General features: G+C 56.5%; 1 protein-coding gene across 14 annotated transcripts in view; it reads right to left on the reverse strand.

Annotated features, from left to right (window-relative positions):
* WDR86 (WD repeat domain 86) overlaps positions 1-20,000 on the reverse strand; it is a 31,390-nt gene extending 11,390 nt beyond the window's left edge. For 3 of the 14 annotated variants that reach the window (XM_019031333.4, XM_031012847.3, XM_031012848.3), the window contains exons 1-3: positions 19,897-20,000; positions 9,404-9,545; positions 4,224-4,644 (exon numbers count right to left, since the gene is read on the reverse strand). In XM_019031333.4, coding sequence (XP_018886878.3) covers positions 4,224-4,565 — 342 coding nt within the window. In that variant the 5' untranslated portion in view covers positions 4,566-4,644; positions 9,404-9,545; positions 19,897-20,000. Of the gene's footprint in view, positions 1-4,223; positions 4,645-9,403; positions 9,546-11,416; positions 16,868-18,728; positions 19,364-19,896 lie in introns of those variants that run through there. The other 11 variants (XM_055392437.2, XM_055392436.2, XM_019031332.4 and 8 more) reach the window with 9 other exon arrangements.
* Positions 20,001-20,531: the final 531 nt, after the last annotated feature.

Below are 20,531 nucleotides of genomic sequence, written 5' to 3' on the forward strand. Positions count from 1 at the left end.
GCCGGCTGGATTCTGCTTCTCTGCACACCGGGTCTGGGGCCCGACAGTCCTTTTCAAGAGGCAGATCTGGAGGGGTGGGAAAAGGTGCCTTCCCCACCCTGTGAAGGGGAGAAAGAGGGAATCTTAAACGTGGGCAATGTTACAACACACTCAGATGCACCAAAATGTCACCCAACAGACTTCCCAAGGGATTAGAAGGTGCTGAACGATTAGGGAGATGGCGGGAACAAAGTAAAAGAAATTCCCGTCTACCGAGAATCTAGGACTCCAAGTACAGGGGCGCGCCTCCTCCCCGGCCCCGCCCCTCCCACGCACCGTGAGGCTGACACCTCATCCCACCCGTCCTGGGCGATGGGGGCCTTTTTTCTACCTCAGCCACTAGGCCTTCCTAGTGAAGCAGGGTGTCACTTAGTAGTTACCTTATTGACTACCTGAGCAGAGCCCCAAACCATCAGACGTTTGGCTGCCTTCAGTGCGAGCTGCTCTTTCCGCAAAAGCGTGTGCTGCCTTCCTTCTGCCAGCCCCTTCAGACGCTCAGGGCAGGGCAAGGAGCTGCCCGGCTGAGACGCAACAGCCAGGCCCAAGCCAGCCATGTGCTCCCCAAGAGTGGACCTCCCGGACCCCAGCTCTGATCGGGGCCCCCAGCCTATGCTGCAGCCTGATGCTCCCCTGCGCCCAGGCCTGGGTCATGTCCCTTCTCTGTTGCCCACATGCCCCCATCCAGCCGGCCAGCAAGGCCCTCTCCCCATGTGCCCCCTGCACCCCCAGCCTCTCAGACACTTTGACCCCTCACCCAGCCACCACTGACTCCTCATCAGGGAACAGGAACCTCCCTCCCTGAAGGGGACTGATGCTGGAACTTAGGGTTTGTGTTTACAGGGGTAAAACGGACCCCGCCCCAGAGTCCCCCACTGTGAGAGCATCCCCATGTGGAGAGCATGTAACCCCTTAAGTCCCCTACCCGGGGAGTGGGCCTTGCCCATGCCTCCTGCAGCTTCTGAGCCCCTGCGGAGCGCCGCCCATTCACTCCCTCATCCCACGAACCTGGCTCCCAGGTCCGGAGGCCGAGTCTAATAGAGGAGGCAAACTCCACCCCTGCCACTACCAGAACCTGAGGCTCCGGGGCCACCGGCCGCCCAGGGACCTCCCAGGCCTGTCACAGGCTGTGCACCCTGCACACTCTGGGGCCGCTACCTAGGCGCCTGCTAGCTCCTACCTTGCCCTCTCTCTTGCCTTCCTTCTGTCTTTACGAGACCTAGTGGTCCAGAGAGGCTCACCTCTACCTCCCAGAACCTTCTGACCAGTGCATTCCTAGGGGGTCTCAGCCCTCATGGCAGCCCTGCCCGTCTCCAGAGCCCCTCATTCTTCAGTCTTGGCTCCCTGCACCCCACCCCCCTGCTAGGACTGAGCCCCACTGGCCACCTGGGCCAGGCTGTTCCTGGCTGTTCCCCTGGGCACCTTCTGTCCCCAGTCCTCTTCCCATTCAAATTGCTTTGTGGGGCTGGCTAAGTTTCAAAGGGAAAGAAAACAAAGGCACAGTCCACAGCCAGAGCCTCTGCCCCCCGGGTGCTCTCTCTTCATACCCATCAACATGTGTGTCTGCGTGGTATATTTGTGGGCATGCATGTACGTGTGTGGCTTGTCTGTGTTCACACGTGTGTGCATGTGTGCCTGTGGGGTGTGCGTTCACACGTGTGTATCATGCATGTGCATGTGGAGTGTATGCGCCTATGCCTGTGTGTGCACACAGGTGTGTGGGGTGGGAGCTGTCCCTCCGCACTCTCTCCTTTAGCCTTCCTGACTCTCTGCCAGGACACCCTACGCTCCCACTCTCCAGGAAGGACAGCACTGAGACCCTACAGAATAGCCCAGGGAGTGAACCCGGGGAATCCCGCCACCCCTGGGGTGAGGACAGCTGTCACCTGGGAGGGCAGTGCTGCTTTTCTCCCCCCTCCGTCCAGCACCAGCCTCCACCTGGCCAGCGACCTTTCTATGCCTGCGCTGGTTCCTCTTTCACTGGCGACATGAGGGTGAGTCACCAGCTCCATCTGGGACAGGCCTCCCAGCGAACTCCTGGCCCCTTCCCCTCCCAACCCCCCACCCTGGCAAGCTCAGAGCACAGACATGAGCCAGGTGGCGGGGGGGGGGGGGGTCTCAGCCTCACTCCATACTGCCCACCACGGAACTGCCTGGCAGGAAAGAGGCCTCGGATGCCCCCAGCTCTTTATGAGTCTCGGGCCACTAGTGCTGACTCTCACGGGAACCCTGGGAGACTAGAAGAGCTGTTATCACCACCAGCATCTGACAAGTAAGGACACGGAGGGAGGGCCGGGGAGCGTGAAGAGTGGCAGAGTGCGCCTCCCCAAAACACGTCCCTTCAGCGTAAGGATGATGTCGAGTTAAAGGCACGCAAAAAACAGGTGCGAGCAGTGCACCCTGACCCTCCCTTCTTTCCTGAAAGCAGGAGATCAAGAAACAGAAACATTCTTATCACCAGAGGTGGAGCTGAGGCCAAGGGAAACCTGTGTGGAAAGACCCTGTGAGATGGGCCCGGACTGCTGTGCCCCTTCCCCACGACGAGCTGCTCTCCCAAGCCCCTCATCTTGCTGCATTTGCTGATTTACTTCTTTGTCCACTCGTCCCAATGTCCTCAGGTGGGACCTGAGTTAGAGACGTGGGGTTTACATGCCCCATCCCGCATCTCAGGGACCTGGGTGACCCTCCCTCCACGCGAATGTGAGCCCTTCCCTGCTCCCCTGGTCTTGGAGCCCCGGGGCCGCCTCTACCCCCACAACCCCAAATGGGGCCCCTGGCCTGGCTCTCCTATGGGGTTGAGCACAGCGAAGCCTGGTCAGGGCTGCCCTGACTCCAGCCCCGTCGCCCGGAGCCTGCCCCTCCCATCTTCTGCGGCTTCGCTGAGCATCAGGTGCTGGTAGCAATGCACCTCAACCGCTTGCCGCAGGGGTCGGACCTGCCCTGGAGCAGGGCAGAGGCTGGCCGAGACCGAGCCAGGAACATCTAGACCCCAGCATGGGGGATCACACCCAACAGGTCCTCCGGCCAGGCACACCGTTAGGTCCTTCACAGCAACAGCAGCAGGGATGGTCGCGGTTGCGGCGGCTAAGGGCTGCCTGGCAGCACTGTTCACGCATCTTCCATTGATTCACCAAATCCCTACCACAAGCCCACGGACGGGGCAACTTCACACCATAATCCCTAATCTAAAACCTTGGGACAATGCGTTTGAGGATTTTTTGGCTTACAGACACACTCCTGCATCTGCAGGAAAGGCGTGAGGACCCCCAGGCACCGGGATGATCGAAGCACACACAGTCACACGTCTCTTCAGGCCAGATTCTGCCACCAAGACTTTTCGTGCCAAGCTTAAGAAAACACTTTTCAATTTTTGGAACTTTTTGGATTTAGGAATTAAGAAGGGGCATAATCCTCCCTGTACATGTGAGGAAACTGAGGCCCACAGAGGCTGGGTGGCTTGTCCAGGGGAGGCAACGGAGACGGGGCAGCAACCCCACGTCCCACACGGCCACACCATTACAGCGCTATGTGCTTCCTCTATCCTGGTTGTCGGCTTATAGCATGATGGGCCACTTCCCAGTCCCCAGCCCATGAGGACGGAGCCCAGGAGGCTGCCGGCGTTCACCCTGACAGCACAAAAACAAACCAGGAAAACAGTCAACACCCGCTCCAGGTGCCCTGCAGGCAGGCTCCGCCCCAGCCCTGGCCCAGCATGCAGATTCAGAAGCTGAGTGTTATGGGCTGCATCGTGCCCACCCCAGATTCACATGTCGCAGCCCTATCCCACCCCTGTACCTATGAACGTGGCCTTTTTGAAAGGGGGTCTTTACAGAGGCAGTTGAGTTAAAATGAGTTCATAGGGGGGCCCTAATCCAGCATGACTGGTGTCCTTCTAAGAAGAGATTAGGACACACACACACACACACACACACACACACATACACACACGTGAGGACAGGGAGAAGGCAGCGTCTGCAGGTTAAGGAGAGGCCTCGTGGAAACCAGTACTGCAGACCCCTTATCTTGGATTCCCAGCCTCAGGATCGCGAGGCCTCCGTGGCGCTTGCCAGGCCCCCATCTGCAGTGCTTTGTTATGCAGCCGAATCACAGATACCCAGGGCAGGGCGGCACTGCAGGGGGTAACCTGGGCTCCCCTGGCTGCTGGGTGGGGACCAGGACAGTCTCACCTCCAGACAGATGACGGAGCCCTGGTGCTCCCGGAACACCCGCAGCTGCTCCCCACTCAGGATGTCCCAGGCACGGATGGTGGCGTCGGTGCTGCCTGTGAAGGCCGTGTGGCCGGGCGTGTCTAGCACTAGGCACAGCACTGCGCCTGTGTGGCCCCGCAGCGTCTGGTGGCAGCAGCCGCTGGCCACCTGCCACACCTTGGCCGTGCCATCTGTGCTGCCGGTCACCAGAAGCCCCCCGGCCGCGGCCTCCTCCACGCAGGGAGTGCTGGGGAGGTCCCACGGGGCAGAGTAGGCTAGAGTCAGCACGCAATTGCGGTGGCCCCGGAACTCCCGGGACATCTGCCCCTTGTCCACACTCCAGACCCGAGCTGTCCGGTCGTAGGAGCTGCTGAAGAGCTGGTTGTTGGCAACCAGGATCCTGGGGGCAAGAGGGAAGGGGTCAGGGATCAGAAGGCACGGGTTCCAGAATCCACACAGCCTTCCGACGGGCCATGCTCGGCACTGCAGCTAAAATAACCTCTCCCTGTGTCTGCCCAGCTTGCCACACTCATCTTCCAAGGTCCAGCTCAAATCGCCCCCACCTCCAGGAAGCCACCCTGACTCCCCTCATGCCCACCCTTCCTTGCCTGCCCCTGGGCATGTACCTGTAGCAGGGACCAAGCTTAGATGCTCCGCTGGGATCCCTCCAGCATCCCCACAGCAGCTCTACAGGAGCAGCGGGAAGGGGATGGGGGAGGAGGTAGGGGAGCAGCGGGAAGGGGGTGGGGGAGGAGGTAGGGGAGCACGGCCCTCCCAGCTTGCCCGGAGTTGAAAAGCTTCTGGGGATGCAGGGTTTTCAGCCTAAGACTGAGAAAGTCCAGGGCAGAGTGGGACACGCTGGTCACCCTGGGAACAGGGCCGGCTCAAGTGGCTGGGCCAGGGCACTTCAGATGAGGGCCCTGAGAAGCTGGAGAGCACTGGGAACTCCCATAGTGCACCCAGGGGTGCTTGTGGGAGGCACAGCCAGGGGTCACGCTGCAGCCAGTGGGGGCCTCTGCTGCCAGCTCTCACAGCAATCCCCATGCAGACTGAGGTCACAGCCTCAACAGGGTTCTAGCCACATGGCTGGGAACTGGGGGTTGGGTAGCCAAGAGAGTCCATCCATTCAGTGCAACTGACCAACATGGGAGACCAAGGCCCCCACACAGTATTCACGACTCTTATTTTCATTTTGATGAAAGCCAAGAACTCCCCAGAAAAACACACATTTGTCTTTAGTGCAGAGCTTTGCACAGAACCTCAGAAGGTCTGAGCACACACCCTTGGTAAGAAGCCCTGCACCCCAGGAGAGGAGACCGCCAAGGGGTGTGGCCGTGGCTGCACTGTAACAAGGTGCATCCCTGCCGGGGTGGGACCCTCCTGAATCAGGACCACGGCCGGCCCTGCTGCTCCTCCCGCCCTCCCGCGAAGGGCTTGCTGGCCAGCCTGGCATGGACAGGAGACCCACTCAGGGGACAAGCCTGCTGCCTCCCGCCTCCGCAGGATCCCAACAGCATTCCTCACTTCCCGCAAGTAGCTCAACAACACAGACTCCACTCAAATGCCAACTATCCCTTTCCAACTGGCTTCTTCCCTGATACGATGATTGTCACAAAACACGTATTTATTTATTTATTTATTTTGAGACAGAGTCTCACTCTGTCGCCCAGGCTGGAGCGCAGTGGCACGATCTCGGCTCACTGCAACCTCCGCCTCCCAGGTTCAAGCGATTCTCCTGCCTCAGCCTCCCGAGTAGCTGGGATTACGTGTATTTTTAAAGGAAATGATGCCTTGATGCTGCTGCCGCAAAGTGCAGGAGGAAGAGGGTGCAGCAGGAGGAGGAGGGTGTAGCGGGAGGAAGGACATAGTGGGAGGAAAAGGGCATAGCGGGAGGAAGGGCATAGCGGGAGAAAGAGGGTGTAGCGGGAGGAAGGGCACAGCGGGAGGAAGGGCACAGCAGGAGAAAGGGCACAGCGGGAGGAAGGGCATAGCGGGAGGAAGGGCACAGCGGGAGGAAGAGGGTGTAGCGGGAGGAAGGGCATAGCGGGAGGAAGGGCACAGCGGGAGGAAGGGCATAGCGGGAGGAAGGGCACAGCGGGAGGAAGGGCACAGCGGGAGGAAGGGCATAGCAGGAGGAAGAGGGTGTAGCGGGAGGAAGGGCGTAGCGGGAGGAAGGGCATAGCAGGAGGAAGAGGGTGTAGTGGGAGGAAGGGCATAGCGGGAGGAAGGGCACAGCGGGAGGAAGGGCACAGCGGGAGGAAGGGCACAGCGGGAGGAAGGGCACAGCGGGAGGAAGGGCACAGCGGGAGGAAGGGCATAGCGGGAGGAAGAGGGTGTAGCGGGAGGAAGGGCGTAGCAGGAGGAAGAGGGTGTAGCGGGAGGAAGGGCGTAGCGGGAGGAAGGGCATAGCAGGAGGAAGAGGGTGTAGCGGGAGGAAGGGCGTAGCGGGAGGAAGGGCATAGCAGGAGGAAGAGGGTGTAGCAGGAGGAAGGGCATAGCGGGAGGAAGGGCATAGTGCGAGGAAGGGTGTAGCGGGAGGCCTTGGGGTATGGAGCGGGTGGCTGAGTCCTGCCTGGTGTGAGAAGGCAGGGACGCCAGGCCGCTGAACGATCGGTGACCCTGAAGCTCACAGGCCTGATCTCGCTCTGAAAACACGGGAGGAAGTGAGTTCCTCGGGGATGTCACTGATTTATGAGGACAGTTACTTAATCATGCAAATATCTACACAGAGCTATGGGTTTGGAGCTGTGACCGATCCAAAATAGTGTGTGGGTTTGTATATGTTGTGAGCACATGTGTACATGTGTGCATGTGTATATGTATACATGTGTGCATATGTGTATATGTGCATGTGTGCTGTGTGCACAATGTGTGCCTGCATGTACTTTGTGTGTATATGTGTATGTTTTGTTGCTTAAGTTGTATGTCTATGTGTGTGCATGTGTGTGTTGTGTGTGCAAGTTGTGTGTATGGGTGCATATGTATGTTGTGTGTAAGTTGCATGTGCATGTGTAAGTTGTGTATGAGTGTATATGTATGTTGTGTGTGTATGTGTGCACATGTGTAAGTTGTGTGTATGGGTGTATATGTATGTTGTGTGTGTGCACATGTGTGTGTAAGTTGTGTGTATGGGTGTATATGTATGTTGTGTGTGTGTGCACATGTGTATGTGTAAGTTGTGTGTATGGGTGTACATGTATGTTGTGTGTGTGCACGTGTATGTGTAAAGTTGTGTGTATGGGTGTATATGTATGTTGTGTGTGCACATGTGTATGTGTAAGTTGTGTGTATAAGTGTATATGTATGTTGTGTGTGCACATATGTAAGTTGTGTGTGAGTGTATATGTATGTTGTGTGTGCACATATAAGTTGTGTGTATGCATATATGCATGTTTGTGTGTGCACGTATGTATGTGTAAGTTGTGTGTATGAGTGTGTATGTATGTTGTGTATGCACGTGTATATGTGTAAGTTGTGTGTATGGTGTATATGTACGTTGTGTGTGTGCGCACATGTGTATGTGTAAGTTGTGTGTATGGGTGTATATGTATGTTGTGTGTGCACATGTGTATGTGTAAGTTGCGTGTATAAGTGTATATGTATGCTGTGTGTGCACATGTGTAAGTTGTGTGTATGAGTGTGTATGTATGTGTGTATGTGTATATGTGTTTGTGTGTGCACGTAAGTTGTGTGTATGAGTGTGTATGTATGTTGTGTATGCACGTGTATATGTGTAAGTTGTGTGTATGGTGTATATGTATGTTGTGTGTGTGTGCACACGTGTATGTGTAAGTTGTGTGTGCATATGTGAGAGTAAATCTGGCCGAGCATGATTTCTACCTTTAATGTTCCAGTTTTGCTTTTGAGAAGCATCTGACAGTTGTGGGTTTGGCAGCTGAGGGCCCACTGGTCACTGCGGGCAGGCCTTCTCCCCGCTGAGCCCATTGCAGCCTCTGCCTGACTCACAGGAGGGCGCTCCCCCAGCCCTACTCTCTTCTTTCACGGCAAACTTCTTTCTCAGGGAAGTCAGAGTGCTGGGAAGAGGCCAGTGGAGCTGTGAGCCCTGAGTTCTCACTCTAGCCCTTTCTTTACCACCTTGTGGGCTGCCTGGGCAGGTCTCAGGGCCTCACCTGCTTCAGCTGAGGAAGTCTGGGGCCAGCTGGCCACCCTACCTCGTGTCTGCATATACCCCCCATTCACTCTAAAAAGCCCCCGCATCCCTTCAGCCTCCTCCTCAGGGTGTCACCCAGCTCCCCGTCCACCGACTATCGATTATTGTTCCGGCTGCAGCCACCTGGGACTCCAGCGAGCTGGGCTGATGGGTCTCACTGCCTTTCCTGTCCCCCCATGCGCTGGTCCACTGACTGGGGGTTCCCGTCAGAGCTCGACCAGCAGCATCCGTCTGGCAGGGTTCATCCTGTCTGGTCTGCGCCCCCAGCCCCACCTTCAGGACCCCCTCGTGCCAGCCTGCGCCAGCCCTGTCTTTAGTTGGGTCAGCCTCCCGGCAGCGCCCCTCCTCCAGTGCAGCTGCCAGGCCCAGGGGTGCCAGGAGGCTTCCCTCGGGAGTCCGAGGCGACCACCACAAGTGACTCCAACGGTGTCCAACTGATCTGATCGGCAAAGGAATTTCCATTGCTCAGCTCAGACCCAAATTCACTGAGAAAGGAACAATTCCAACCTTGAGAAGGAGGGGCTGGGATATTTTCCGCAGTCACAAAGAAAGGAGAGGCTTAAAAATATCCTCAACTCCGTCTTCGGAACAATCCCCCACACTCCTCCTCCTGCAAACCTTTGGTCCACCATCGGGTCTCAATTAAGCCATTTCCTATGGAATTTGTCCCCATCCGTACGAGCTGTAGGCTCTGGTGCCTTTCCCTGCATCCAGCGGGGAGCCGCTGTGCCCCCAAAGGGGAAGCATCAGGCTCGGTTCAGTGGATGGGCAGTGCCTCCCTGCCCCACATGCAGCCGCGGGCACTGAGCTCGCTGCCTGTCCTGGGTCCATGTCGCTGGGTGCTGTTGACCACCTCCCAGCTGTCCACGTTTTTGCTTCCCCAGAGAGCCGAGGGCCCTCACGTGCAGGGGCCCATATCTCTGACCCCTCAGCCCCACCAGAGGCCTATGTATGGTGAGACTCAGCCCAAGCCCCCAGCCAGGCTGACCTGTTCACAATGGACGTGTGTCCTCGGTACACCTGCAGACACTGCCCGGTCAGCACGTCCCACCTCCTGATGGTGCAGTCGGCGCTGCATGTGAAGGCGGCCTCATCCTCCAGCTGGCAGAAGGTCACATAGCTTTCGTGTCCTGCAGATGAGGGACAGGGGAGATGTGAGCGTACTGGGGATGCCAGCTCCTGCTTTTCTTCTGGGAACAATGTTTGAAAAGGGAAGAAAGCAGGATGTAGGGAGTGTTTGAGACAAGCTGGAGTCAATTAGCATTAGTTTTGTTTTGTTTTGTTTTTTTGAGACAGTCTCACTCTGTCACAAGGCTGGAGTACAGTGGTGCGATCTGGGCTTATTGCAACCTCTGCCTCCCGGGTTCAAGTGATTCTCCTGCCTCTGCCTCCTGAGTAGCTGGGATTATAGGCGCATACCACTATACCTGGCTAATTCTTTGTATTTTTAGTAGAGATGGGGTTTCGCCATGTTACCCAGGCTGGTCTCGAACTCCTGACCTCAAGTGATCTGCCTGCCTTGGACTCCCAAAGTGCTGGAATTACAGGCGTGAGCCACTGCGCCCAGCTCTCAACTCATCCTTCTTAAAGAATGACTTCAGTCTGACTGATTCTCAGAAAGCACGGGGTACCAGTGAGGCACGACAGATAGTCAGGGAAGTAACCATGTCCTCAGGACGCAGCAACCATGGCGGCTGCGCCGTCAACACAATAAGCCCCAGCATTCGCACTGCAGGTAAGCTCATTCAAGCAAAGCTATCTTCAGTAGGGACTTTCCCCTGTAGAGAGCATGTGCACTTTGATTTTTACCGGTCCTCAGAGTGACCCTTTGCTCATTACAATAGTAAAAAACACACCCCTGGATGGAGATTTAAGATGCCAGTGAGACATGTGACATATGAACAGGGATGCACAGCCACTGTGCATGAGCACCCAGAACATGCTTCCCAGCAACCCCCTTCCCCACCTGCTCATGAATAATCAGGTAAGACTCCTAAAAAGGGATCCTCCCTCCAGCTGGTCTTTGCTATCTCATCCTCACAGGCAGCCCACCCTGACTCCCCTCTTGGGGCATCCTGCCTATTCTGCACCTAACTTTCAGGGTATTCTTCCTCCTGTGCAATACAATACATTGCTCTATGCTGCATCTCCTTTGCTGTGTGTCTCTTGTTTCAATTCTTTTAAACTAAGAAGACAAGAACTGAGGTTTCACAGCAGCCATCAACAGCAGGAGCAAGCCAGGGGCACTCGCCTGCACCCTAAACCCTCTGTTTCCTCGCCTTTCACTCTTGCCTTCCTCCCTCCTCATTCTTTATCATCTCCTTTTAGTCTTTTTCAAACCTTTCAGCTTTTGCATTCCACATTTCCTCACCTGGGATGGGGACAATGCCTGCCTCATGGGATGTAGCGCAGACTGAGGACAGAGGCAGCCGCAGAGGGAATGGCACATGTTCGCTATTTTCCTTACACTGGGGAGAGATACTGTGGTAGGCAGAGCGACAGCCCCAAGACAGCAGGTCCTAATCCCTGGAACCCGTCAATGTGACCTTACTTGGAAAGGGGTCTTTGTGGATGTGACGAGGTTAAGGACTTCGACTGGGGAGATTATCCTAGATTATCCAGGGGGGTCCTAAATACAACCGCAAGTGGCCAGGCGCGGTGGCTCACGCCTGTAATTCCAGCACTTTGGGAGGCCGAGGCAGGTGGATCACAAGGTCAGGAGTTCAAGATCAGCCTGGCTAAGATGGCGAAACCCCGTCTCTACTAAAAATACAAAAAATTAGCCGGGCGTGGTGGTGGGCGCCTGTAATCCCAGCTACTCGGGAGGCTGAGGCAGAGAACTGCTTGAACCCGGGAGGCAGAGGTTGCAGTGAGCTGAGGTCGCACCACTGCACTCCAGCCTGGGCGACAGAGCAAAACTCTGCCTCAAAAAAAAAAAAAAAAAAAAAAAAAAAAAAATATATATATATATATATATATATATCTCCACAAATGTCCTTACAAGAGAGAGGCCAGGGAGATGTGATATACTCGGAAGAGGAGGCCGTGAAGGTGAAGGCAGAGATGGATGTGGCCAAGAGCACAGGAATGCCAGCAGCCACTAGGGCTGGAAGAGGCCAGGAACCGACCGTTCCCTGCAGGGTTTAGATGTGGCCCTGCTGACACCCTGCTTTCATCCCAGGGACGCTCATTTCAGCCCTCTGGGTTCCAGCACTGTGAAGAATCAACTTCACTTGTTTCCAGGCACCAAGCATCCTCCTTTGTCACAGCAGCCCTAGGACACTAACATAGACACAGAGACAATGAAACACAGCCTTGCCCTCCAAGGGAGCTCCAGGCCCAGAAGGGAAGACAGTCAAGGGCAGCATGTGGTCAGCAGGGGTCAGCACCCCACTGCCAGCGGCTGGCCAGGGCTCGGGAGAGAAGCCTGAGCACTGGGGACCGGGAAGAGGGTGACTCGGTGCCCGTAGGGAGAACAGCGGCTAGGAAAGCAGGCGTGCAGGGACTGGCTCTGTGGGGCGCCTCCAGGCCAGAGTCTGAGTGATCGGTAGAGATGACTGATGAGGCCGGGATGTGGCCAGAATGGAGGGCCAAGAGTGGAGGGCCATGCCAGGGTGTCTGGGGTCTCAGCACCTGAGCTACCCCACCAGCTGGTTGGGACTCTATCTCATGGATGCAGTTAGATAGCTTGACTATCACCCCGGCTGCCAGATCAATGTTTATGCCTCAGGCATTGCTTAGCAGCCCTGGGGGCCCTCAGGGTTTCTGATCTTAGCAGGGCCTGCCCTTCAGGTAAAGATGGTGTGTATACAGTTGTCCCCCAATGTATACAGTTGCCCCCAATACCCATCAGGGATTAGTTCCAGGATCCCCTGCAGATACCAGACTCCACAACGCTCAGGTCCCTGTGGTGTAGTATTTGCCCATAACCTATGCAATCTTCCCGCACACTTCAGTTCATCTCTAGGTTACTTATGACACCCACTGCGATGGCTATACATGGCTTCACTTGCGTGGATTCAGTGTAGGACTTGGTGAGCAGCGAAGCCAAATTTTGCTTTTTGGAGCCTTGTGGAATTTTTTTTTTCCTGGATGTTTTTCATCTGTGGTTAGACGAACCCACAGGTGCAGAACGTGTTGGGCAGGAAGGCCCAGCTGGATTTGAGGAACTCGGGGACCAGGAAGTCAAATCAAAAGACTGTTAGAACTAAGAGCCATTTTACAGATGAGACAATGGACAAATTCAAACATCCACACATTTGGGGGACGTACTTATTACATTAAGAATTTTGATAGAATTTTTAAATTTCATGTAGACAGCTGGTATTGGGTAGACAGGGGTTTAGAATTTCCTGAGTAGTTTCAAGCCAATTCACATCCACCCCTCCCCCCGACCCCCTGAGTTTAAGTTCAGTTACTCTTGGAAAAACGCAACTTCCTGAGTTCTAAGAAACATAATTTAACAAAAAAGTTTTCCAGCCTCCCTGGAGGGCATATACCAGGCCACTAAGAAAACAATGTACGGATTAAGTCAACATTTGAAGAAACTGCAGATTCTGTTTCCCTTAAAATACATGTCGGCTTAAACATTGAGGGCAATGTGTTTGTCAAAACACAGGCTAGATTTTTGCCAACCCCAGAGGGTTTATAAAATATGTTAAGATTGTCAATAAACTTTCCCTGGGAACAGATCTGTCCCACCCTCCCTGCTGCCACTAGGAGGGCTCAGCAGAGAGATTGCAGCTGGAGACACCCAGGATGGAAAGGTAATCAAGGTGTGCTGTGGGCATTCAGGTGCCAGACACCTGCCTAAGGATCCTGTGGGGCCGATGCCAAGCCCAGCTGCTCCCGACGCATCTCAACCCCAGGAAGGTGAAGCGCAGCAGTGAGTCATATGTTAAGCCAAGAAAGGCACTTAAAAGCCAATGGCGGCTAGTGAGCTGTGGCATCTCTACCTGGTGGAACTGAAGCCTGAAGCCAGGGATGCTGAAGACCTGAAATGAGGGACCACTTTATGATGTGTGTAAGGAATAAAGGACATACATGCAGATGATGGCAAATTGATAAAAATGTAAATGCATACAAATATTGAAGAAAGCAGGCAATGATGAAAGGAAGGTTTAAAAAAAAACTCCATTTCTGAACTGGGCCAGGCTGCCCTGATGCCCTCTGCCCTCTGCCCTGTGGCAGAGCCTGGCACTGAGCCCACAGAGGCCCACAGTGCTCAGGGTTCTGCTGTGGACAGGCCTCTTCCCCTGAGTTTCTAAGCACTCACCCACATCTGAACACACACCCGAGTGAGTCACGGGTCAGAGCCGGGCCAACCGAGCATGTCCCCAACCCCAATCCCCATGTTCCACAGAACACAAAACAGGCCTCCACTGACTCAGGCCTGCAGGGTCACCCTAGCGGGGAGGAGGCGGAACCAGGCCTGCCACCCCTGGAGCTGAGGCCCCCACCCCAACCCCGAGGACCCCAGGACAGAAGAGGGAAGGCATGGGGGCGGGCTCATCATACCTCCAGGGGCTGCAGGGATTGTGCAGAATAAGCAAAAAAGCCAAACTAAAAATAAATATTTCTGAAGGGATGAAGAATGCAGATAAGATGCAGTTATTATGTTCAAAGAAAATGCTGAGGCTGACGGTTTTCTGCCAAGGTAGCGCCTGCACACCCTGGGGACTCGCTGGAAGTTTCAAGTCAAACTGCTCCCTCCCCCACCACCCCAATGCAGGAAAAGCAGCTCAGAGCCACCTGCTGGTGGCGGGTCTCTGCCGGCGGTGAGCTGCAGTGGGCCTGGTGCCCCAGACTTGCGTGGAAGCCGTGTCTCCCTTCCCTGTGTCCCAGCTTTAGACAACGGACCGGACAGCCACCCTGGAAGCCACACGGGGCAGGGATGGCACTGCTGACCTGGTTTGCTCCAGCCCTTGTAGCACAAGGGTTATTTTCACCTGTGGGGGAAGCCCCACTGAGCCTGCTGTCCAGGACTGAGCCTTCCTCTGCTCCCCAATCCCCCTCTTTTCCACCCTGCCCCCGCCATCTGCATGGACTCCACAGTGGGCTCACTCTTATCTAAGACTCCCATTGGGTTAGAAAAGAGGGAGCCCACCGTGGGTTCAGACAAGTGGGAGCCGCAGCCAGAGACTCTAGGTCAGGATATGTTCCCCTCCCCCAGCTCCGACCCTGCAGGGCTCCCTCAGGCTGGCTGTGGCCATCCAACCTGGAAGGAAGCCCTCTCAGCTGTTTCCAGGATGCAGTGGCTGCGTCCCCGACTCAGGCCCAGAAGAGGTGACAGCCTTGCTGTTCCGAGCCACGGCCACTGTGGTTCCCTTATGCTCCACCTGCATTTTGCAGTGTCCCTTTATTAAATTCTCCTGGTAGAACCCAGTTTCGAAGGGTGCTGGGACCCTGAGGCAGGTGACATCTGGGCCCAGAAGCACCGACAGCGTGGCTGGAATGGACACTGACGTGGCCACCAGAGACTTGTAGCAAATCTGCAAGCCCCCACTTTGAACCAAGACCTACGCAGCTTGGCTTTCTGGACTTCTCTGGTGGGAGCGGTCAGTTGCCCCCAAGCTGTGTGAGGCTGCTGTGGCTCTTGTCACCGGTGTGCCACAGGCCTCCTTCAGCCCAGTCTTCTGGGCCACTGCTCTCCCGCCAGGCTTCACAGGGAATCTCCTGTGCCACCGGCTCCCAGCAAATGGGAATGTGGGGTTGTACCCAGGAAATTAACAACAATCCCTGCCCCCTCATGTTAGAAGACGAGGAAGCATGTGGGACAGCCACAGTGGGCTGCCACCTTCAGGCTGAGTCCCCTACTCAACAGGAACAGGATAGGATAGGTACTACCATTTTGGAAAATGTCACTCATCTCATTGAACCAATAAAGTGCCCCCAAATAAGGAGCTATTCAGTGAATAAACCCGAAAAAGAGGAGGCCAGGGATAAGCCAGTGGCAAGTAATTCTTCTCTTTGCAAAGTAATTGCAATGAAGCCTTTTTCACCGTGAGCTCACCAACCGCATTTGAAAGGCAATTCCGTGTATGAACAAGCGAACGCACCCACAGGGAGGGGCTCCCCGCACACCGGTTCTGCAGCCCACTCTCCCTGGGGCCTCCGGGAGCAGCACCTCACCCACCAAGCCCGCACGCCACAGGGAACGGCCTTCACTCTTCCTCTCCCTCTCACCCTTTGGCCCAAACTTTCCTAAGCTCTGTGAGACACCCAGGAAAGCCTGCGGTCCCTGATTGCCCCTGCTGCCATGAACAGAGCCAGAGGTCTCTAGAGGAAAAGCGTATGTAGGAGTCGCCAGCCCCAGCCACTCTGCTCGAGAAATCCAGGACCGGCCAACCACAGGCTCTTGTGGGCCCAGAGCTGTGCAAGGGCCAGGACGGAACCAAAGTGAAAAGAGATCTAGATTTAGAGTTAGGATTCTTCTAGGGATGGGGCCACCACAGACCAGCCATGTGGTCTGGACACAACTTCCCCCACAGCGGTAAGAGAAGCACCATACAGTCTTCAGAAGCCCTCTCTGCCATGGACCAGCTGCGGGACCCTGGACAAGTCCTGCCACCACACCGCGCCTCGAGGGATGTTGGCGACAGCACCCACCCCATTATCGGTGGTATCTAGAAAACAACGAGAATACTGTGTATGCTGCTAATGAGTCTGCACCTCCCCACTCTCCTCTGTGAACTGGTGTCAATCACACCCACCTCAGAGTTGTGAGGATTCATTACACAATGAAAAAGCACAAAGATGTGTTATTTATAAAATATAGGGCACTAAACAAATGTTGAGACATTTTAATATTTCACTGATAGAAAAAAAAAATCCTGCAGGAGAAAGGAACTGGCAACACCTTGCTTTCCTTGGGGGTCCACACAAAAGGACTGTCACACACTCACAATGACTCTTTTGCAAGTTGAGCGTATCAGTAGAATCTCAGGATAAAGAAAGATGACCTCTGTCCCCGTCCTTGAAAATTCCTGAAAATGCCAACCCATATAACAGCAAAAACAATCCTAGCAAAATGGGCCACAGTTCTTTCATTCCAGTGTCCTGCTTGAGCGGGGATAGCCCTGCCCTCAATTAGGGCAGAAGGTTGGGCACCCTCCCTGGGAAGTGAGTGTCAGTACCTCAAGGGGACAAGCAGCCGTGAGGGTCACCAAAGTGGGTGTGAAGGAAGGAGGCACAGGTGCCAGACACATAGCTGGGCAGGAGGGTGGGCCCTGGAGGCTTGGTGAGGCTCCAGAGCTGCCGTGGGGGCAAAGCCAAGTGCCCACCAGGCTACAGGCAGCCTGGCAAAGCCTGGGGCCTCACTGGGGAGAAAACCCACCTAATCGTGGGCTAAGCTGGGCTCCCACAACCCGTCCCCAGCCCAGGGGCTCCCGGGGCCAGCTGTGCATAAGACCTACCCAAAAGCTTGTTAGAAATGCCAATTCTAGGCTGGGTGCAGTGGCTCACACTTGTAATCTCAGCACTTTGGGAGGCCAAGGCGGGTGGATCACCTGAGGTCAGGAGTTCAAGACCAGCCTGGCCAACATGATGAAGCCCCACGTCTAATAAAAATACAAAAAAATTAGCCGGGCGTGGTGGTGAGCACCTGCAATCCCAGCTATTCAGGAGGCCAAGGCAGGAGAATCGCTTGAACCCGGGAGGCGGAGGTTGCAGTGAGCTAAGATCATGCCACTGCACTCCAGCCTGGGCAACAAGAGCGAAACTCCATCTCAAAAAACAACAACAACAACAAGAAATGCCAGTTCTACAGCCCTATTCATGGAGGACTGCATCACTGGAGCCCAGGCTTGGGGATCTGCATTTCTGAAACACCACCCACCCCTCTACCCCCAAGACAGTCTTATGTTTGGGAGCAATACCAACTGGACTTAACATTTCTAAAAGACCTCACATTTTCCATTCCTGGTTGAATGCCTATAAGTGCGTGTGGCTGTTTGGGGGGGATGTGTGTTAGTTTGTGGCCACCTCTCCATTATCCACACCAACTCCCAAGTAACCGGTAATCCAAAAGTCATCCCTGTTGGGTTTGAAATATCTGCCCTAACTATTTAATATTTTTTTCTTTTCTTTCTTTTTTTTTTTTAGACAGAGTCTGGCTCTGTCACCCAGGCTGGAGTGCAGTGGCACGATCTTGGCTCACTGCAACCTCTGCCTCCTGGGTTCAAGTGATTCTCCTGCCTCAGCCTCCCGAGTAGTTGGAATTACAGGCGCCCGCCACCACACCCAGCTAATTTTTTGTATTTTTATTAGACACAGGGTTTCATCATGTTGGCCAGGCTGGTCTCAAACTCCTGACCTCTGGTGATCCACCCGCCTTGGCCTCCCAAAGTGTTGGGATTACAAGTGTGAGCCACCGAGCCTGGTCAACTGTTCTTATTTAAAACCAGCAGTATCAGGATTAGCCAATATTGGGGCTAATATCCTACCTAAGTTGGAAGGCCTGGGTGAGGCCACAGAGAGTTCACTGATGATGGTGGAAAAGCCCGCGGTGATAAAGAACTACCCACAGCAGAAAGCCTCGCGGCTCATCCAGGGGACTACGTGTGCTACCTGGGCAGTAGTAGGGCCAGAGCTGAAAGGGACCTCACAGTGCATGGGACAGGCCCAGGGGAAGGTGCACCCGAGGCACACTGACCTCCTGAGTGAGTACAGGACACAAATAGAAACCAACAGGCATGCAGGCAGGGTTTACAGCAATGAGAGGGCTCAGACTGCCATCTACCCCTCACTGGCTGTGCGACCTGGGCGAATTACTTAACTCCCAGCCTGTTTCCACGTCTGTATGTGGGGTAACATAGTGTGACGACGGCACACTTCTCCGCACCGCTGGCCCTTAACAAGCCCCTATTGTTGCTGTGAGAGTCGTCAACAGGAAATGCCAGCAGAAGAGCACAATTGGCCACAAAGAGGCCACAAGGCACCTAGAGACAAGGGAAGGTTTGCTTAGAAGGAGTATAGGTGCAACTTTTTGTTTGTTAACATTGTTGTCAAGGGAGATTTCCTGCCGCTGGTTGACAAATGATCTTCGCCTTTGTAGCGGACGCCCCTTGACCCACCCACCCGATCCCGGCCGCACCCTGCTCTGCACCCGCGCACCCCACCCCCAGACCTCATCCTGCCCTGCCGTGCGCTCAATAGCCAGATGCTGGGCCCAGACAAGCGCTCTTCCGCTAGTGTGCCGGGATGAGCGGGGGCTGGACTTCTAGAAAGGGGTCTGCGGGCGCAGGAGCTGGGGTCCGCGGTCTGGGGCCGGTGAGCTGCGGCGAAGAGGGCAGGGAGGGAGTGGGAGGGTCTACCTTGCAGGAGCGCGCAGCACTGGCCGTCCGCGGTGCTCCAGAGCCGGGCCGTGCCGTCCTCGCTGCCCGTCAGCAGGCGCTGCCCGTCGGGGCTCAGGCTCAGCCAGTTGATGCCCCCGCGGTGGTCGGCGCAGACCCTCAGGGCCGACCCGCCGCCCCCCATCCCGCTGGCAGGGCGGGGAACAAGAAGGAGCTGCGCCCCGCTAGGGAGGGGCGCCCCGGGGTCCGCGCGGCGGCTCCGTACGACTGCGGCCCGCGGCCATCGCGGGGAACGGGGAGCCCGACTCCTGCGGAGGCACGCGGCGAGGAGAGGGTGAAGGACCCTAGCTCCCCGCTGCCTCCAGCCTCTGGGCCCGCGAACCCAGGGCGCTGCGGGGGGCGGCCCACTCGGGACCTCCGCCCTGGGTAGAGTCCTGGGCGCGCGGGCAGAGAGAACCCCCTTCCCAGCACCGCTCGGAGGATCCACACCCCACCGGGCGAACAAGGCAGCTGCGTCTCTGGTGCACAAGGAGCCCCCCGCCTCCTCTCGTGCCCACGGGGCGGGGGCGGGGAGAGGAACACGGGAAGCCGAGCGCCCCGCGCCCTCCCCGGCCGAGCGCGGAACAATACGGTCCAGCCTGGCTCCTCCTCAGAGACCACCCTCACCCGATCCCCTCCCACTTCTCGGGCTGCGCCCCAGCCCCCACCCCGCGCGCCTGCAGCCTCCCCCCTTCGTCGCTGTGCGGGTCCGGGGGACGGCTCCACGTGCGACCCTCCCAGCTGCCCGGGCTGCGCCTCTGGGCTCTGGCCTCTGCCACCTCCGCCGCCGCCGCCGCCTGGGTCCCCTGAGCCAAGGGCCGGGACGAGGGAGGGGGAGGCGGACAAAGGGTCGGGGTCGGGGAGAATCGCGCGCCGGGAACTCATTTGGGGCGCAGCTCCACCGACCCCTCGGCTACTCGCCTCCACCAGGCAAGCCAGGTCCTCCCATGCTCTGAGCCCTAAGGACTCTGCCCGAGGGGCTCTCGGCGACTTGGGGGCGGTCCCCCAATGGAGGGTGCGACAGGGAGAGCCCCGAGTCCGCCCTCCCTGGGAAATCACGCGCACACCCAGGATTCTACTTTGGTCTGGCCGGAGTGGGGATGAGGTGCAAGCCGCTGCGGGGTCGGTGGAGCCGGGATGTCAAGTTCACCTTCCAGCCGCCGCGGGCTCCCTCGGCCTGGGGCGCCTCTAATGGCCCCAGGGGTCGGCCTGAGCCCTCCCGGAGCGCCCGGCGGCTGGTTTCCATTAAGGCAGTTCCGGCGCCGACTTCGCTGGGGGCGGGGAAGGTGACCCCCCTACTCGGATCCCCCAGGTCCTAAAGGTAGCAGGATTTCCAGAACGCTCCAGGGCTCTCTCAGGAGCCTAGGGAGGAGGGCAAGGAAGGGGCGTCTTTGGCGAGCTAGCCCGCAACGGGACGACCAGCACTGCACGCTCTGCTCTATCCAGACTCCAAAAGAAAACCCCATCGTGGGGTGTCCCAGGCCGTTGGGTCGTTTATACCGAGTGGCCTAACCAGAGAAATCCGTTCTTTTCCCTCAAAACTTGTAAAGCAGCTGGCGCCTCAGCTTAAGGAGCGTGGCCCTTCCTTAGCAGGTGATGGAGAGGGGCCAGTGGAGGAGCGTTAGGACGAGATTTGAGGTCATCCAGCCGGAGAGAGGGAGGCCGAAAGGAGAGGCGTTTTCAGGAGGTGGAGGCTTCAGTATTTGGATGCCTGCGAGGCGGGAGAGGCCGGGGAGCCTGTCTTGTGCTGAGAGGCTGGGTAGACTGTTTTGTCCCCTACAGGCT

The sequence above is a fragment of the Gorilla gorilla genome, chromosome 6 (genome assembly GCF_029281585.2).
Source record: "Gorilla gorilla gorilla isolate KB3781 chromosome 6, NHGRI_mGorGor1-v2.1_pri, whole genome shotgun sequence".
Lineage (NCBI taxonomy): Eukaryota > Metazoa > Chordata > Mammalia > Primates > Hominidae > Gorilla > Gorilla gorilla.